Genomic DNA, 21484 nt, shown 5'->3' on the forward strand with positions numbered 1-21484 from the left:
TAAAAAAAGCATCATTGTTTCTGATACTAAACAAGCTGTGAAAGAAACACAAGTTACATTTATTTTACGCAATATTTGAAACTGAAATACACGAACCTGCTTAAAAGTTATGTTTTTTTTGTTATTTTTTTAAGTTTAATTACTTTTGTTGTAGTTATGTACAAATATTAAATTAACTGTAATTTTCCCTTTGTTTTCTTTTCATGTTTTGTTATGCTTGAACCCGTAAGAAGAACAAGAAGAGAGTTCATATTTTAAAACTGTAAATAAACACTTTTTAATATTCACACATCCACAAATACAAACATATGTATGTATAAACATACATAAATATCAAGGAAGAAGAAGAGCCCAAGTAAACAAAGGAAAAGGAAGAATCACATAGTTGTTAACAGCAACAACAACATTAAGTAATAAATAAAACAAGTGCTTAAAAAAAGAGAAGAAAAAAAAAACAGCAACATAAAAGCATAAGATAACATTAACCTTAAAGTTTGGAGTTTTTTGATGCGGTTTGTTTTAAAATCACATGCGTATAAATATGGCTCGATATGATGATAAACGATGGTTGAAGTTGTTTTCTTTTGGTGCTCTGGTTTTTGCATGTTTACTGGTTGCATCGGAGGCAGGACGTTCACATGGTGAGTATCAAAATTATTTAAACATTCACTATATACAGCCATACATACATACAAAATACTATAAATATAAAATAAACATTAATATGTATGAATGTATGTATATTGTGAACAGTGGAACATTTGCTAGAAGATTTTGCTAATCTGAAAATAAATTAAAATTCACCAAATTATACTTTAAAATAAAAATTTTAAATATTTTTAGGTATACAAAATTGAAAAAAAAAAAATTTTCAAAATTCTTTTTTTTAAATTAAATTTTCAAAAAAAAAATTAAATTTTGTTTACCTAAAAATATTTAAAATTTGTATTTTAAAGTATAATTTGGTGAAGAGTATATAAGATTCTATGAAAATACATATACATATTAGAGTGACAATCAGTTGTATGGAAAAAATTTTTTGTTAAAATTTTGAAGAGTGCCGGGTGGAATATTGTGACACTAGGCCTAAACGTTAAGTGCTGAAAATTTGGGCAAAATCGAACAACGATTTCTGGACGCGCATCGGGGTCAAAGTTCAGATATATGCTAAATTTTACTATTTATATGGAATAAAGAGGTGAAACTCGTTAACTTTTTGCATTGTTTTCTAGAAATATGTAGATTTATTTATATTAATGAATATTACATAAAATTTTTTTTTTGGAAATTGACCCTGTATCTCCTTTGGGTCAAAATGACCCAAAAACTGTATTATCGCCAAAATTCAAGAAAAATTCAAATTTTTCAGTTTTTGTAAAAATTTTGCTACTAAATAAATAGTTTTGCAATTGAATGCAAAAGAATCGAAATGTGTACGTAATTATCGTTGTAATGAGATATAAATGACAAAATTTGGTTAAAAAATGGTAAAGTTATTACAAATTCGCCAGACCATTAACGTGTCTCAGGCCACTTGAACAAGAAATTTAGAAAAAAATTAAGATATTTCGAGAAAAATTAAAATGAAAGCTAATTTTAATTAAAAATATATCCGTATTCACTTGTGTATGAGTTTTTGTCTTCGTCGGATACCGTTAACCTATTCGCAGGTATGGCCAAAAAAAAATATTTTTTTTAACGGCTGTTTCGAATCTCCATTTTAGAATTTTTAAAAATTTTGTTAAACAAATTTGAGAATTTTTCGATCATCACATTGGGATTTATTGAGATCATAATAGGGAATAAAAATATGAAAAAATGATGTCAATACCACTTACAGTTTTTCCGTACCTGCGATTTAAATTTTGCGATTTTCAAGAAAAACTTTTTTTGTCTATATTTTGGCGAATGAGCAAAATTTCTTTACTGTTATACATTTTAAGTAAAATCTATCCATAATATTATAGCCCTCGTAACATTAAATATCGTATGAAAGTTTTACTAAAATCAGATAACTTTAACCTTTAAATCGTGAAGGTCAAAGGTCAAATTTTTCAATATTTGGAATTTCTAATGAAAATATAGTGAAATGGTATATATTTTGGGCCGATTTTAACGAAAGTTGAGGAAAATAAGACATAAAGTATAGAATATAAAATAACAGCACAAAAATGGAAATTAACCCTTAGCCGCACATGGGGTCCAAATGCCCCTCAACTTTTAGAATCTCGAAAAACACAGCCATTTTGACCCCAAGTGCTCTTAAAGGTTAAAATCCCTTTTAGCACTGTTGTTGTAAATGTTAGACCCTAATGTATATTTTCCTCAAGTTTCATTAAAATCGGCCCAAAAATATATAACATTTCGAATATATATACTTTGTGGAGTTGCAAATGTAAATGTAGAAATTACTAACGGAATGACACACTATTGCCTTGCCACTCATGGTGAAGGACATAATAAGTAAAATTATTTGTAGAATATCAGTAATGGTATTTAGAGGTAACGACATTTACGATTATATCGTTAACTGTATATTAACGATAACGGAAGTCGAGCTGAAAGTGTATTATAGCGGTAATCAAGCTTGATTTTTTCCAATGTCGGCATCGTTATTCCTATAATTTCCTTAAAACTCGACTACCGTTACCATTTTTCAGTAAATAATTTTATGTATTAAAAATTATAATTTATTTAATACATATTTAAATAAATATTCACTAACTTTTCAAAGATTTTTGTAAATTAAGTTAATAATGATAACGAAATTACTGTTATACTTAAACTAACGTTACCGAAATAACCTAAAATATCGTTACTGCTAAAACACCGTTAACGAAATAATCCCAATTAGCGTTACCTTTACTTTTAAACCGCTTTGCTGTTTGTTTCTAAATAAACAGAAAGTAAACAATTTATGAGCCTATTGGCCCACAGTGCATCTTAGCAACACCAAAGTTTGGCAAAAGTATAAGGCAAAGCTGTTAATAAAAATGTCAATGACTTCAAAGGTGCATTACATAAACGCAACGCAAAAATTTAAACAAAAATAAAAAAACACTTTGTCAATTCAATTTCAATTCGAGACGATTTCGCCAACGTACCAAATATAAATGGTTTTATGGTCACTTTTTTATTTTAAACATGCTACATGATTTACTACAATACAAACAGAAAGTAAATATGTATCTATGCATATACAAACGTACATACATATGTATGTACCTAATTGTAAAGGTGTAATTATATGTTGTTTGGTTTTATTTAAGTTTAGCTTTTTACGATCTTTTTTTTGGTTTTGTTTGTGTATTTAAACTAGGGCAATTTTAACAAAACCATAACGTTTAAAATAGTATAAATAACAGTATGTATCACAAACAAAACACCGAAATTTGTACTATTTCCTCGTTAAAGTTTATTGTTTTTTTGTTTTTGTTTTGTTAAAAAGGTATTTTTCTCTTTTCTTTAGTGTATTGGTTTTCAAAAGAAGAAACTATTTTGCAATTTAAGCTTATTCAAAGAAAAAGCTACAATAATAACAACAAAACAAACAAAATAAAATAAAGACCAAAATGTACCAACTTAAATAAACACCACAAAATTACTTTATCTGTTGGTTGGTGGTTGCTGATCGTTCACATTTTCCTATATGTCTGTCTGTCTGTTAGTTGGTTGTATACAACATGTTTGATTGTAATTATGATCATTACAAAACATGTCTGATGACAACATGTAGCAGATCAGACTATATATGAAATGAAAAAGTAAAAAAAAATACAAAACATTAACCGCAGAAACCACATGAAGGCATGAAACTGTGTCAGTAGAATTTATTTACTACTCACGTTTACTATTTAGTTACAACAAAAAATTCAACAGCTACAATAATGACTACGTACATATATATATATTTCTATGTGTGAATGGATGTAAGTTTGTCTGTCTATGGGTGCAAAAAGAAACACAAAAGTTTCATTTTCATTCAATGAACATCTCTCATACAAACAAACACACACACAAATACGAAAAACAAAAGACTTTAGAGACATACATGATAAAAAGAACAAGCAGCCATATACAGTGGTACTACATAGGGTACCTAATTTTCCGGACTTTTTCGATACCCGGGAAATGTTAAAAAAATGTTATAATTACCGGTAATTTTTGAATAATAAATTAAGCCAAAAACCCATAAAATTTAAAAAAAAAATGTTTAATTCGGAAAAAAAAATGCGTAATTCATTTCGAAAAAAAACTTTTTCACCTCAGAATTTATATAAATAAATTTAAACCACTATTATTGTCATTATTTTATCTATATATAAATATCGTTAGAAGTTTAAATGTTAAGCATCCTTTAGGATGTTTGTACAATATAAATTAATTCTTAATATTATTGGCCTTTGTTAACTATGACCTTTTCCGATCTTTCTGGCAACATATGCATTCCGAGTTAAAGCTAAGCGTGTCCCAGACAGAGCATTCTGTATCGATTTAAACAAATGGTAGTCGGACGGGGCACAATCTGGACTACAAGGCGGGTGAGGCAAAACGTCCCAACCACTTAATTTTAAATACTTTTTAACAGGTATTCCATCATGTGGTCGAGCCTTGACACGATGGAATACTACGGTTTCATGTTTGGCTGCATATTCTCAGCGTTTTTCGCCCAATGTTCGTTTCAAAGAAATCAGTTGCGTTCGTAATGCCTCCAATTCATGATCTTCAAACTTTTTTGGCTGTCCTGATCGATTTTTGTATTCCGTGTCAAAATTATCACTTCTAAATCGCACAGAACATTTCTCGCACATTGAAATCGATGGAACACATTCACCATAAGCTTTGACAATTTGAAGTAAAGCAAAACTTTCCGCATATGACGTATTCGTTGGTAAAAAATTCGACATTATCGAAACATAAAATATAAGTTATTAAAAACAAAAACCGTGTTCAAAAGATACGCCATCTATTGTAAATCCCGCAATTTTTAGTCATGCGCCCAATATTAAGTTGTCCTACTAGAAAAGCTAATTAATTCTTGGTTTTATTAACCATTTTTCTGTGTTTGTTACAAAGAGTAAATAGTATACCCAGCGGGAAAAAATTATAGGACTTCACATTCTAAAAGAAACGATACTCATTCCACTCTGCCTGCTTTTAGAACGTGTTCAAGAAGCCCTATGAACCCCCTTCTAATAACAAGTGAGTAAATGAAAATAGTCTACATCAAAAAATAAAAAAATCTGCATCTCTTAGAGTAACTCTTGTTACAAATTTACAACAATAAATTCCTCGCATCCCATCATAAGTAGACCTTCCCACAGCCCTCTAACAGATGCAAGGCCTTGGCTCGCCGTGTAAAATTGAAATGATTTTGCACTGCTGCTAGAAGTCCTTGTGTCTGCAAAATGAGGCATTTAGTAAGTCCTCCTTACTGCATATTTTTCCCGCTGGGTATTCTCAGTGACTAATACATTCTCATCACTTACCCCCCGTTGCTACATGCAAGTGCAAGTTCGAAAAACTCAATACACTCACAGTTTTTTATTAACACAATCTTATTATTCTTACTTGCAGCTCAGCTTGCAAGTAAATTTTTTCACTTGTCGCAAGTAAAATGACGAATGAAGAAACATTGTTACCAAGAATGAGTTTTTATATCAATTTACTAGAACTTAGAAAAACACATATTAATGATATTTTTAAACATAAATTTCATTAATTTAAAAAAAAAATTAACGAAAATATTTTTTTTTCACAAATTTTATAATATTGACAACACGGCAATACTGGCTTTCCCTTAATATTTTCTTTTAATTCGTTCAACATAGCAATATTTGCAAGAACATTCGTTGTTGGCGTCATTTTTAAAATGAACGTAGTGTAGACTCACAAAAAATGTTTCGGTTTTTTTCGATGATAATACGTATTCATTACTTGCAAGTAATTACTTGCATGTGGCAATGGGGGGTTAGGTTATTGCCAACTGACTTAGGTCAATGACAGCAGAGTTTCCTATCTATGCGTATTTATCCACGAATTAATTAACTCAATATGAGCTTAACTTAATAAAATAGAATTCTAGAATTTCTTCAGTGAGTATGAATTTCATTTAAATCGAAACAAAATTAAAAAAAATATTAAACCAATAAAATATATGTGGTCACCCAGGTGGGTATTGGTAAATCGAAGGTTAATAGTCCAGCACACTATCTACTGATCGAAATTAAATTAATTAATAACTTAATTATTAATTCAAATCTAATAAAAATTTAATTAATGAATTTGTATTAGGAATGAATTCTATAAAGAATGAATTCAATACATTTACAATACAAGTACAATGGAATTAAACCTATGAATTAATTCATAATGAATTCATTAACGGAATGGTTAAGAGGTAAAGTTTATTTTGATTTCGAAAATGGAATTAATGTTCAATTATCAAATTTATCAAAATTCAATAACAAATGTAATAGTTATGATAAACAAAAATCTATTAATATTTTAATTAAAAATTACAAAAACGTAATCTCTAATGGTCAAAAGTAGAGATGTCAACCGGGGAATACCGTTCCCGAAAATCCCGGTGTTTTCGGGATTTCTTAAACCCCGAAGCCGGGGATTTTTTAATTTTAAATCCCGGGATTTTCCAAATCCCGTTTTTCATAAATAAATAGGGGAAATTGTCATTTTTGTGTGCCTTTTTTATACATTTTGATATTCTACATGCCCGAATATCGCAAAGTGATGTTCAGCAAAGTTGTTAAGCTCAACTCCTGCTACAACATATTTAATAAAAAAGCGGTTTTTTTGCTTTTCCTAGAGTGGAGCTCTGGAAAATCAATTCTTCACATTTTTTTTTAAGTTATCTAACAAAACTCAATTTAAATCCTCTTCAAACGAAATTGATTTTATCTTAGATGAGGAGGTCGAACAAAATTAAAATATTTCGATTGCTCAAAGGCTAAAATAAATGTAAAATACCCAAATAACAATAACGAAACCAAGTTGTAATGTAGATTTGCAACTTGCAAAAGAAATAGATTTCTTTATTTCTGAAGGAACAAGAGGAAAATACTTGCAGATTTGTTATAAGTATTTGCAAACGGTTTTGCCAATGTGAAAGATGGAGTGTGAAAGATATTTTTCGGTAGCAGCATATGTCGGAAACCAAATTCGTTCCAGATTGGGGACGAAACCATAGATGCAATAGTATGCTTTTTAGCGTTTAATAAAAATTAATTGCTAAATAAAAAATTTACTTTCGGGATTTTAGATTTCCCGAAAATCTCGAAACCCCGGGTCGGGATTTCGGTATTCTTTACCAAATCCCGATCCCCGGGATTTTCAAAAATCAGTCCCGATTAGCATCTCTAGTCAAAAGACAACTACGCTTTTATGTATTCTAATAATAGATATTTTTATTAATTAAAATAACGATTTATATTTGAAATAATATTGTTTTTGTCTAATTTTATGGGCCCACAAATGGAAAAAACCGGGACAACCTCGATTTTTGGCATATTTTTTATCTATATCTGGATTACTAAGTCATTAATATAGACAATATAAATATATAATATATATATATTACAAAGTCCATTGCAACGATGTATATAAGACTATATATAGTAAGTTAGACCTACAATGGGTCAAAATCGGGAAAAATATTTTTCAACCCGATTTTTATCATCAACAAATTTTTTGTCATAAATTCTTTTTCCAAAAAAAAAAAATTTGAAAAAAATTTAAAAACAAAATTTGAAAGAAACTTTTTTTAAAAAAAAATTAAAAAACAATTTCGGAAAACAAAAATAAATTTTTAAAAAAAATTTCGAAAAAAAAAATTAATTTTGTGAAGGGTATATAAAATTTGGCACAGCCGAATATCTGGTTTAGAATTGGATTCATATACCGGTTACATAGGGTCATAAAAAGTGACTACGCTCTTGATTATTTAGATACATTAAAGCAGCGAAATGCAAACTCACACCACTACAGTTTTTAGATATTGTAGTTGTATGAGTTGAGAATTATTCTCTGGCAAAAACAAAAACAAATAGCTGAAATAATGAAATAAACAAGCATAAAAGCGTAACACAACCTGCTTCTATCAATGCTCATGCGAGACTGACTGTTTTTATACAATGTGTGTGCTTGCGTACATGTGAAAATAAAAACAAGAGAGCTCATTTGAGAGCTCATTGCATTTCGCTGCATTAAAGCAGCGAAATGCAATGAGCTCTCAAATGAGCTCTCTTGTTTTTATTTTCACATGTACGCAAGCAGTGATGTTAACTTTTTAATTTCGATTACCGTACAGCCCTAAAAAAATTACCGTTTTTTAAGTAAAATTACCGTATGCAAAGTTTTGTACAAAAATAATAATATTTTCTTATTGAAACAGGTTTATTTTTATAATTCAATATATCGAGGGCCTATATTCAAAACTCTATCTTAAAAACACAACTTTTCAGGAAAGCCCAAAAAATTTTTTTTCGCGTATTACTTGAGTTATTAAAATTCGGTATGCTACAATTATTATTTTAAAGCAACTACTGAATCTCACATATAATTTGTTTTTAAAATTTTGCATTATTTATTTATTTATTTTCTTCTCAAAATATTCAATTCAAAAGATGTGATAAGATAGAGGATTTTGAATTTTAATAGAATTAAATTATTTTGATTTCATTTATGCCATCTGTCAGTTTTTAATGTGATTTATTTAGATAACGGCTAATAATACAACATAATATAAAATATAAAAAAAAGTAGACACTTTTTAAGCAAACTCCAACTTTAACCATTAATTGTTATGCCATGGAAATTATATTTTCCAAAAACAAAAAGGTAAAATATTTCCATGGTAATTCATTTTTTTAAATGATTGAAAAATGTAAAATTCATGTTCAGCATTCAAAAATTAGTAAGAACACATGAATTGCAAGAAGAAATTATTCCAAAAAAAATATTTGAAAAGATAGAGACTTCAGTTTGTTCTGTAAATTTTATAGTTAGGTACCTTAATATTTTTGAGTTTTTTACGTTTTTTTTATTATACCACTAAGAAAACACAAACTATTATTTTGTATGCCGTCTTTTAGACAATTTTTTATATTTCAATCTTTCATTACACTATTTTTCGTAAACAAATGTATGCATTATTGCCATACTTTCTACTGAATGCATTGGTTAAGTAACCAAATGATGGTGAAACGTAAATCGGTAACCGTTGGTTAAATGGTCCCCGTTAAACAAACCGACAGTTAGTTAATTTTCCGGTTAAAATGAGATAATCGTACATTGTGAAAATGGCCGTTATACGTTTTTTTTATTATACCACTAAGAAAACACAAACTATTATTTTGTATGCCGTCTTTTAGACAATTTTTTATATTTCAATCTTTCTGGGAAATGCAAAACTAAAGGATATTTTAATATTACAGAAATATTGGTATCGAACAATTGGGGATTTATTACGTCAATGTTTTTAATGATTGCATTTGATTTGATTAAAAAAATGTTTGCAACAGTTTCAAATACTAATTTCCCAGCAAAAACTTTACTTACAAATAAGCCGAAAAATAAGGGGAATTTGACGATTCGACTACTTATTTTTCTACTGAAAGAAGTCATTATTTTTGTTCGCGATGTCCCAAAAGTAATCCTTTATATTTTGGCCGGAAATAAGTTGTTTTGTTAGTAGAGTTATTTATAGAATTTTGTATTTGCAAACAAAAAATAAAAAAAAAAATAAGTCGCAGCCAAGAGTCGAACCATCAACCATCCGTTTGCTAGTCTGTTGTTGTACTCACTACACCACTGCTTAGTTATTTTATTGTGCGTCAAATAATGGTTTTCACACAGTAATGCAATATTCTTTTCTGTTTTTCTAAAAATTAACATGCAATAAAAAAATGGGCAAATTAAAAAAAAGTAACAGTTTTTTTGTTTTCTTTGTTTATTTTATAGTAAAGTCTAAAAAACAAAAACAGTATACTTAAAAAATAAGTTATTAAAAAAGACATTACTTAAGTAGCTTTGTAAGCGAAGTTTTTGCTGGGTTGTTTGTATTTATATCCATACCTGAAAGACTTGCGGTAGTTGGTTATCATCATCCTCAAAATTTTATTATTATTTTAATGAGAAATATGTATGTATATCATATGTAGACACATTATGGAAATATAAATTTTGCGATATAATTCATAAAAATTTAAACTTTTTAAAATTACCGTACAAATGTAGAAATTACCTGCCTACCGTACGGAGGACTAAATTACCGTACAATACGGTAATTACCGTACGGTTAACATCACTGTACGCAAGCACACACATTGTATAAAAACAGTCAGTCTCGCATGAGCATTGATAGAAGCAGGTTGTGTTACGCTTTTATGCTTGTTTATTTCATTATTTCAGCTATTTGTTTTTGTTTTTGCCAGAGAATAATTCTCAACTCATACAACTACAATATCTAAAAACTGTAGTGGTGTGAGTTTGCATTTCGCTGCATTAAAGTGACAATTGTCTTCACTCTAGATTTCATAGGATCTATAATGTTACCAATTGGGTTATATCTGCACTACAAATAGCACATATGTGTCAAATGACCCAAAATATATAAATTGGGGTCAGCCAACTGATCATTAGTCACAATTACTGTCTATAAGGGATACATTGACTACTTGCTTAACTACTGGGAATACTTAAAATGATAAGAACATTTATTAGCATTTATTTTACAATCGGCACCACTGTCTCATGTTCGCCATACAGTCTACAGCTGGAGTATCTAGTAATTTGTGTGTGTTTTTTTTCTATATTGACCATAATTGTTTTCGATTAGATAAAATGTGTTTGTATAAATGTTTTATCAAACATTTCGCTTTCTATTTCTATAAACTGTTGTTGATATTCTAAATGGTATACAATAAAACGATATTCAATTCTTTTTTTATACACTTTACATTTACTCAATTATTTCTACCACTTTTTTTTATAGAATTAAATATTATGTTTATTTTTTAGAGCTTTATAAAGCTTGTTTATTTATATTACATCATAATTTTGAAATCATTAACGGTTTAGCGAGTCTATACAAGAACTGGATTTATAATTTAGTCATTATTCGTGCGTAAGCATGAATAAAACATTTTTTTTTGTTTTTCAAATCTTTTACTCTTTATTATTGAAATTTTATTATATTTTTTCTCTATTAGTCTGTCCATTCATTCATCCGTCTATCTATGGCAAAACTTTCGCTTTCATTTACACTTTTGTTATTTGCATTTATAATTCACAAGTTTTATTTGGTTGTTATACAAATTAAAATAAAGACTTTTTCGTTATTAATGGCTTAAGTTAAATTCCAAGAAAAAAATGCATATCACATGCGACCTTGTAAGAGAAATTTTTGAATATTTATCTCAAAATTGGTAACAAAAAATTATTATAACTATTATTACATATAAGTTTGTGCTAAATTTATTCAAAGAAATATTTGTTTGTAACAAAATTAAGTTTTAATGGAAATGTAAATTATTTGGAATTATTTTCTAACAAAATTAATAAATTATTAAAAAAAATCTCCTCAACTATTGCAAGTGTACATACAATTTCATAAGATCTTACAAGAAATCCTTTGTTCACCAATTGAATCGTTTATTTCAAAAAGCAGTCAAGCAACAAAAAATCCAAAATTGAGTTATTGGGCAATTACCGTTTTGTAAAGGCAACAGAACAAAGTAATATGCTTTTTCAATATAGGAAATAATCCTAGAGGGAACTGAAGTCAAAATTTACAGCAATTTGAAAGTAATTTTTATTTTTAATTGATAAGTATCGGAATATGATATTTTCCAACATCGCTTATGGATGGCAACTAGGGTTTTTATCCCGGAAATTTTGCCAATTTTGCACTACCCGATTCCAGGGATTTTTAGTCGGGAATCCCGGGAATTAAAAACTGACCCAAATACATAGAAAACAAGGGTTTTTATCCCGGGAATTCCCGGGAATTTTGCCAATTTTTCACATCCCGATTCCCGGGTTTTTTGGTCGGGATTCCCGGAAAATAAAACCTGATGAAATTACAAAGAAAACAAGTTAGAACTCCATTTTTTTAAAGTCAAAAGTTTTTTTTTACAGTTTTTCGTTTATATCTCGGAAGTAATAGGTCGCTTAATATTATTATTTAGTTGGGGTTTAACGAATTGACATTTAACCGGTGCGAATTATTTCACAAAACTCTAGTAGAATAAAGGCCCCCACTTTTGATGGCGGCACACGCTTTGGCTTTTTCATGTATAGAATTGATTTTTACTTTGAAAGGAAACACAGCAATAATTCTTGGTAACAATGACATCTTTATAATGAGTCATTATATTTTTTAAAAATTATTTGTATAAATTTTTATATTTTGTAAATAACAAGGCATCAAATGAAGACTTTATGTATATGTAAATATAACATATAACAAAGGATCGAAGGAATTAATTCTTAATTCCATTTTCGTGATCAAAATAAATTTTATCCCTTAACGATTCAGTTAAATGTATTGAATTAATTCCTTTTACTAAAATAAAATTTGTTTCAATTCATTTTATAATGATTATAACACTAAGTTTTCATATGAAATTTTGCTATAATATTCATAATTCACAGTATTATTATATATTTCGGGAATAGCCGGGTACCCGGGAATGTAGAGAAACATTTTCCCGTTTCCCGGGAATCAAAAAAGGTCGGGAAATTAAAAACCCTAGTTAGAACTTTTTTTATATCTTGGCAATAATAGACCGCTTATTATTATTCTCCCTTATCGTGGTTGGCGTAAACGTCTTACGCCTACGACAGTTTAGTACTAGATTAAAGAAACAGTTTGCTTTTTATCTTTAATCTATTACAACCACGATAAGGGTGATTATTTATTTGCGGTTTTTCGTATGAAAATTTAAAAAGAGAATTCATTATTTATAGAATTTATTTCTTATTGAATCATATTAATTTCTTTAAATTTCTTCTTCAAATCCATAACAAAATAGCTTCAAAAATGTATTAAATGATTAAATTTTTTCAATTAATATTTGTAAATGATTTGATTTAACAAAAATTTAATCATTCAAAGTTTGAATAAATTCTGTTATTAATTAACTTTAAAATTAATTCAGTTTAAACAAAGGCATGGATTAATGGAATGAAAGGCTGGCATTTTTTAATTACGGATTAAGATTTTAGTGAATTAAGCTCCAATTTTATTAATTAATTCAAAGCTCTGATATTTAATAATTATAACACTAAGTTTTTATATGAAATTTGACTATAATATTCCTAATTTACAGTATCATACATGAGGGGCTTAGAGCACAAGGGGTTCAAGTGCCTTTTTTTCTCAAATTGAGTTAACATATGGAGTTAGTAGGTGAAGTTCAGAGAAGTTTATAGCACAAGAGTTGAACGTGGGGTTATCATCCGTTAGCGAGATATGGCGACCTAATGGCAACCGAATTCTATAATTTTCTGCTTCAATATATTTTTTGCTTCAATTTGTTATTATAACTCCGAAACTACTGAGAAAATGACCGAATTCACTTAATTGTGAATAAATTCGAAAAGAATCAATCGATATTTATGACCGATATCTCATTTTGTTGCGATTATATGTGGGTTTTCGATAAAGTAATAAACCTGAACCATTTCTGCCGTTTTCGATTTTTCATGATTTTTAAAAAAAAAAAAAATTTTGATATTTTCATGTAAACATTTTTTTTCGCTTCAATTTGTTATTATAACTCCGAAACTTCTGAGCCAATTAAAAAGCAATATTCAAGTAGATTAAAGGTTATGTAAATTTGAACTTTTCCAAGTTTATTTCAGTAATATCGGACTTACCCTTTTTGAGTTATCATAAATTATGTGGAGACACATCTACAAAAATTCGCAATTTTAGAAAAAAAAAATTTTAAAATAAATCTACCCACTAATGTTAGCCGTACATACGAAAATCTAATTAGGGACTTAATTCAAACCACTTAGAATGATGGACGCGTTTCTTTATTAAACAATATAATCTTCTAAATGCATATAATACTGTTACGTTTTAACCTTTTCAAAACGTTTGTTTATTTCCTTTAAATAAACCGGATACTTTTTATTGCAAATAAAAGCCGTTTAGTAGTTTAAAAATTGTAACAACTCTTTATTTATTTAAAATGTACAACAACAGAATTAAATAGTCACTCAATGTTTTTTATACACGTTTATAAATTCTCAGAAATACAGACACTTTATAATGTACACGAATTCACTTGAAAAATACAGCACACTTTAAGGCACTCAGTTGATGTTTATTCGAATAGCGACTCTGATAAACTCACTAACGACTGCAACCTCTGCCACTATTTATAACACTGCCATCTGCATTCTGGATTGCTCTTTAACTGTCTAGAGCTTTCTAATACATACGCCATCTGTGGTGTACTTTCTACAATGTTCTTTAACTGAATATTCGAATTCGAATATACGGTGGCAGCAAACAGCGTTGCCAACTTACGATCAATGGTCAACTGAAAGCTTTTATTTCAATGTTAATAATGCCCACAGATATGTTACAGTTTGCTATTACAGCACTGTTATTTGAAAGCATTAGGCTACTTTTAAATCAGCCGTTTAAATCGTTATATTTGAATTCAAGTACAATTCCGTAACAATACTTTTAACATTTCAGCAAACTTAACTGCATGTCAGCATTTACGTCGCGCCGAATCCAGACGTTCCAAAGCCCTAAACACTAGAGTTCGTGCGCCCAGATGTGATAAGCGTGGTCAGTTCGAAACCGTACAGTGTGCGAATATTAGACGCGGTGAAGATTGTTGGTGTGTCGATGAGTATGGCGTTGAAATACCCGGTACTCGGAATACCACAAAGAAAACAGTACAGTGCAAAGAACCCTCCAACTGTTCAGCTTCGGCTTGTCGCATGTTTTGTCCTTCGGGCTTTGCACGAGACCCACAAACTGGTTGCAGCCAATGTCGCTGTCGTGATCCCTGCGATGGTATAAACTGTCCCAATGGTCAGTCGTGTCAATTGATGGAGGTCAATTGTAAGAGCGAACCTTGTCCACCGGTGCCCACCTGCAAGAAAGCCAGATCTTTGGCTAATTTCTGTCCAGCTGGTATGCCGTTAGCCATAGAGGATGGCAGCAATATGAGACCTTTTCTGTGTGGCGTAGACCCCGGTAAGCCACAATGTCCACCTCTGTATCAGTGTATGGTGGAGGGAGGCAATGATTATGGTGTTTGCTGTCCCAGTGCTTTGAAGTTTAATAAGCCTGGCGTTTGTCCCGCTCCAGAGATGGAAAATTATACTCCAAGTACGGGTTACATGTGCGGTACACCTTGTACTCATGATCTGGAATGTCGTAATATGGAGAAATGTTGTTTTACCAAGGGCTGTCAGTACAATTGCCAACAGCCACACAATGTCACCACCTGCCAACAGGCCAGAGCCTTGTCCGACATCTTGGCCATTAATGAAAGAGAGGGACGTGGTTATGTGCCAGATTGCAACGGTCCCAGTGGCATGTTCTCGCCCAGGCAGTGTTCTCGTAATGGTTTAGTATGTTGGTGTGTAGATCCCAGAACAGGACATAAAATTGTGGGCAGCATGGGAGCGGCGAATATGGTGAACTGTGAGGGTTGGGAAAATATGATTAGTAGATCGTTAATGGGTCGTAGTTTCAACCAGGAGAAATGTGATACCAATATTTGTGCAGCAGTATGTGAATATGGTTTTAAGGTGAGTTTCTTAAAGTATTTCTCTTATTTTAAAACTTATTTTCTAAACTCTTAAACCCATAGAATGACCACAATAATTGTCCCACCTGTGAATGCGCCCAGCCATGTGAGGGTTTCTTATGTCCCATTGGTTCACAATGTGAAGTTGCCACAGATCCTTTATGCAAGTCGGGCTCTTCATTGTGTGCTTCTTGGCCGGTATGCAAACCCTCCATGGCTTACTCAAATCCCTGTGAAGTGGGTACACCCTTAGCCGATAATGTCACAAATGAAATAATGTATTGTTACAATGGTAAGTAGTAGGAAAAGACAATATTCCTTAAATCCTATCTCAAACTTTTCTCTTTTCCCAGAACGCCAAAGCTATGGCAGAGAAATAAAATCATTCTTTGATGCTGAACCTGAATACAAAACATCCCGGGCTATGTCAAATCGCATTCTTTGCCCGAAAGATTACAAATGTACGAAATTACATAAGGAATCGGAAAGTGTTTGCTGTCCCGCTAAAAATGCCGAAGAAAATAAGCCAGTTGAGCCTCGCCAACAAACGAGTAAGTTTAACATCTCAATTTGTATAAAAAAATATACAGTAATTGGTATTAATCTCTCTCGTTTTAGTGTGCGAGTATATACGTGACTTTTCCGAACGTATGGAGGGCACCGAAGAAGGCATGAAACTGGCATTGCCCGAGCCTCGTTGCTCTGACGAGGGCAACTACAAGGAACGTCAGTGTAGTTTCCGCAAAATCAAAGTAACCAGAGCTGAACATCGCAAAATTTTAGAGGAAAATACCATAAGACGAATGCGCATGCTGTTGGCCAATAGTGCTGCTAAACGCACGAAACGTGATGCTGAACGCCTCAAACTCTATCGTGTCGATGACAGTTTGCTCAAGGTACAGTTAGCTGCTCCAATTATGGGTCGTAATGCCAAGGTCATTGATATGGGTGCCAGTAAGCAACAAAGTTTGGGACAATTATTTGAAACTGATTTCAAAAAAGTCGTACCCGCTCCCAAGAAACCCCTAAATGATGATGAAATTGTAGAGTTGGATGTGGAAGAGTGCTGGTGTGTAGATAGTTTTGGCACGGAAATACCGCACTCGCGAGGATTTAATGTTTCAGAAGAATTCTGTGTCCAGTTGCGTGAAGAAATTGAGTGCTTAGATCTAACTTGTCGCATGGGCTGTGAGTATGGTTTCACTTTAGATCCAATTACCCGCTGTCCGGCTTGTCAGTGCCGCGATCCCTGCCAAGATGTGGCTTGCGGTGAGAACGAGGAATGTCGCATTGTGGAGGTATCATGTGATGATGAATATTGTCCTCCCGTACCCGCCTGTTTAGCACGTAAACCCGGTCAATGTCCCTATCTGGTGCCTCCAGGGCCCGACAATTTAGATGCCAATGCTTGTGCTTATGAATGTCGCACGGACTCTCATTGCGATGGTGCCAAACGTTGTTGTTCGAACGGTTGCGGTACCCAGTGTGTTCTACCACAAATGAAGACCGCCTGCCAGCATTTACAGGCCATACAAATGCATCAGTCTTCCGAGTTGGGAATACCGGTCATGAAAATGAATATTGCCCAGTGTGACGCTAACACCGGCGAATGGAACAAAGTGCAATGTTCATCGACTAATGGAGAATGTTGGTGTGTCGATGAGCATGGCCAGGAGATGAGTGGCACTCGGCTAAAGGGTACAGAGCCAGTGTGTGAGGAAAATTCTGCCTTCAAATGTGAGAAACAGAATTGTTCTTCCAACTGTGAGGCTGGCTATCAAGTGGATGCAAATGGTTGTCAGACCTGTGAGTGCAGAGATTTTTGTGCGGAAATAAATTGTGGTGCGTCCGAAGAATGCCAATTGATAAATATAGACTGTGTGGATGCGCCATGTCCAAAAATGCCCATTTGTGTGCCTAAACGTGAATCTTTGTGTGCCGAGGGAAGTCCTTTAAAGCAGGGTGATTTGGTAGTAAGCTGTGGGCCGCACAACGAAAATGAAACCTGTCCCTCATCGCACACCTGCCAACTGAATCCGGTAACGCATCGCGGTGTTTGCTGCACAAAGACTAGTAAGTGTTGGAATTTTTCATTTCCTTAAACATATAAAACTGCAGATATATTAAACATACTCAAATTTATATTTTTGCTTTTCTTAGGAGATGTTTGCTTCGAATCTATGGACAATAGCTGCCTGTCAAAGACAACATCTGTTGCCAATGCAACACGTTATCGTTTCAATCCGAAAGCCAATCGCTGCGTGGCCGTTGTTATTGACTTGAACGAGAGCAGCTGCCAAACTAAAAACCTCTTCCACAATGAACTGTCCTGCAATTCCGTATGTCCTGCTCTAACCCAATGTGAAAGATTGAAATTGAAAAACACTTTGGCTGCCCAAAGAACAGGACATTCCTCGGTGTGGTTTAAGCCCAGATGTGATCCCATAACTGGCCATTGGAGTCCAGTGCAATGTTTAGGCAAACAGCCTGATTTGAACTCGGTAACAGGATCTTTAGATCAGACACCCTCACCTTATGGTGTGTGTTGGTGTGCCGACAAAAAGGGAGCTCCCCTAAAGGGTACTTTAACAAGAGACATTGAACCGGTATGCAATAGTAGGCAAGGACGAAAATACAAGTCCCAGGACACAAGTGATTTACTTGTTATGGAAGAACTTATACGACAAATGACGGTTTTAACTGATTTCGATAACTTTCTGGAAACCGAGGTAGAAGACTCTAATGAGGTACAAGCGAGACATATTAAAACCGAAGATATTTTGGATAATATAGCAGTAAGCAGTACCACAGTAACTCCTATGCCTGCTTTACAATCAGCTGTTACTGAACGTGTTTTGGAGCTGGCCAACTCCCTGTGGGACTCCAAGTTGCTGGTGGAATCTGTTAAACCTATTCACCTGAAAATCACCAGATGTCGATCTTTGGCTCAAACTGCACCTTTTCCCATTTCTTGTGATGATATTGGTGCCTTTAGTCCCATGCAATGCAACAAAAAACATTGTTGGTGTGTAGATTCTGCTGGCAATCAATTGGAATCCTCGCCCATGTTTGAGAAGGGACAATACAACTGTACGCCCACGCCCATTTCATCGGTCATTGTAGAAATGCACATGCAAAACAATTCCATAACCTCTATAAATAATGTCTACGATATCATACGCTCCGAGCTCAATCAACTGTTGGGCCGTAATGTCGAAAACTTACGGGTGCAAGAAAATGGCGATGGTTCAGCGCTCATACGGTTCGAATTACACAATGATGATAAAATTGACATGGCTTTTGCCATAGAAACTTCCATAATGAGCGGTGACTTCAAACTGGCCAACGGCCACTATTCAACGGATATAACACGTGTACAGTTCATACATCGCCGCGAGGAGTTACCCACATATGCCAAAGTCATAACATCACACGAGGGCACCATACAATTGGTGCTCTTTATAACGGCCAGCAGTACGGCTCTGCTGATTTGCATTTTTGTGGTGTATTTCATGATGAAACGTGGCAAGGAGAAGGGTATGACCAATCCGTATTTGTCATCTTCACCGCCACCTTATCAATCGCGTAAAAACAGTTTAACGAATGATAATGACTTTGCTTCGCCCATTTTCGTGCTAAGTCCGGAACATGATTTAGAAAGTATTCGACCGCCTTATGAGAACAAAAAGTCGGAAAAGTGTTAAATATGTATTTAGATTTTCAGGAGGGGCAAGAACACATTCGTTGATATTTAAATGAAGGGGGTTTAATTCGAATTTAAAGGTTGGAGCAAGGCGTATTAACAAGGTGAGCGCGACCCGGCAACAATGCAAAAACAACACGCATTTTGTATATGTTAAAATGTAGAGTAAATGTCAAAATCAAGGCGAATTAAAATATTACTATGTTATTTATAATAACAAATGTAAACATAAACATAGTTTGACAGAACACCTACATTAAACCACGGCGAATTAAGAAAAGGCTGATTTTATGCACTCTTAAATCAATTTTCAATATCAAATTAATTTTTTTATTAAACATTCCATTATAGAATTCGGAATGAATTAACTCACAAGGCACAATTGCTTAGTACTTCAAACCAAAGGTTCGTAATTCGATTATGTTAATGAATTCATTGTGAATTATTGGGTGTATGTCTTGAAAATGCGGTATTTTTTACAATTTTTTGATTTTATTTTGAAACATTTGTACATTATAAAATTATTCAAAGTTTTGACTATTGTTAGCTATGACCATTTCCCATCTTTCTGGCAAAATGTGGATTCCGAGCCAAAGAACGAATCAAGCCAATTTCGGATACTCTGTTCCAAAGTGAAGAGTATCCTAGAGAGATCGTTCTGCATCGATCCAAACAAATAGTAGTCGGCCTCGACGATCTTTGTCTTCCGTGTCAAAATCACCACTTCTGAACCGCACCACACCATTTCTAGCATGTTAAAAATAACTAGAGATTGAGAAAATGGGGATAAGTGAGAATAAATGACAGATATGTAACTTTCAAAATTACAAATAAGTTATTAAAAACAAAAACGGCGTTCAAACGATAGCCATCTACTGTAAATCCCGCATTTTTAAGTCATAAACCCAATGTTTAAAAAAAATAATTTGAAGAAGCTAATGATTTGTTATATTAGGAAATATTTAATTCTGAATTAAGATTTTAGTGAATTAAACTTAATTAATTAATTCGAAGCTCTGCTTCAAACGTCAGATAGAATTAATTCTTTATTGATTCATTCAAGTTTTCTTTAATTCAAATCTTTTACAAAGTAGCTTAATACAATTTTTAAAATGATTTAAAGCAAATGAAAAACAATTTGAATGAAGAAAAAATATTTTCATTAAATTTGTATTAGATTTGAATTATCAAAAATTTAACCATTCAAATGTCGAACGAATTTTATTAAGAATTAATTCAACGATGAAAGAATTCTGTTTAAACCCAGGGAATTACACCCCCCCCTCCCCACAAAACCAAAAAGTTTTCATATAAAAAAAGGAATAAAAAGAAAAATGTAGAACAAATTTTAATAAAAAATGGTTGAACTGGATCCGCGCCTGGTTCAACCCCCTGATTATACCTGATAAATTTGTATCATGATAAACGTCAAAATGGTTGTCTAGATATAAAATCATCAGGTATAGTCTCCATTTATTAGTATTATTGCTTCGTTATGATAAAATTGTTAGTGCTTTTGCTTACCCCCTGTCTATACTTGACAAATATTTATCATAACAATTAATGACGTTTGTTGTCAAGACAAAGTTGTATATGCAAAAGCACTAACAATTTTGTCATAACGAAGCAATAATACTAAAAAATGGAGACTATACCTGATAATTTTTTATCTTGACAACCATTTTGACGTTTATCATGATAAAAAATTGTCAGGTATAGACAGGGGGTTAGATAACTTTGTCTTGACAACAAATGTTATTTATTGTTATGATGAATATTTGTCAAGCTTAGACAGGGGATACATAAAAGCCTTTGAATGAAGCTAAATAATTTGTTATGTTGGGAATGGTTTAATGAAATGATTTGCTGAAATTTTTAATTCTGAATTAAGATTTTAGTGAATTAAGCTCAAATTGAATTAATTAATTCGATGCTCGGTTCTCACATTACTCGTATATTCAAACTTTGGGTTATTGTC

General features: G+C 32.2%; 1 protein-coding gene across 1 annotated transcript; it reads left to right on the top strand.

Moving 5' to 3' along the window:
* Window positions 1-446: 446 nt before the first annotated feature.
* LOC135948662 (uncharacterized) lies at window positions 447-19508 on the top strand. The gene is made up of 6 exons (XM_065498038.1): window positions 447-641; window positions 14735-15804; window positions 15867-16095; window positions 16157-16354; window positions 16422-17876; window positions 17964-19508. Exons 1-6 carry the CDS (start codon window positions 530-532, stop codon window positions 19505-19507), a joined length of 4608 nt encoding a protein of 1535 aa, XP_065354110.1. The 5' UTR covers window positions 447-529; the 3' UTR covers window position 19508.
* Window positions 19509-21484: the final 1976 nt, after the last annotated feature.

This window comes from Calliphora vicina, chromosome 1 (genome assembly GCF_958450345.1).
Source record: "Calliphora vicina chromosome 1, idCalVici1.1, whole genome shotgun sequence".
In the NCBI taxonomy this organism is placed as follows: domain Eukaryota; kingdom Metazoa; phylum Arthropoda; class Insecta; order Diptera; family Calliphoridae; genus Calliphora; species Calliphora vicina.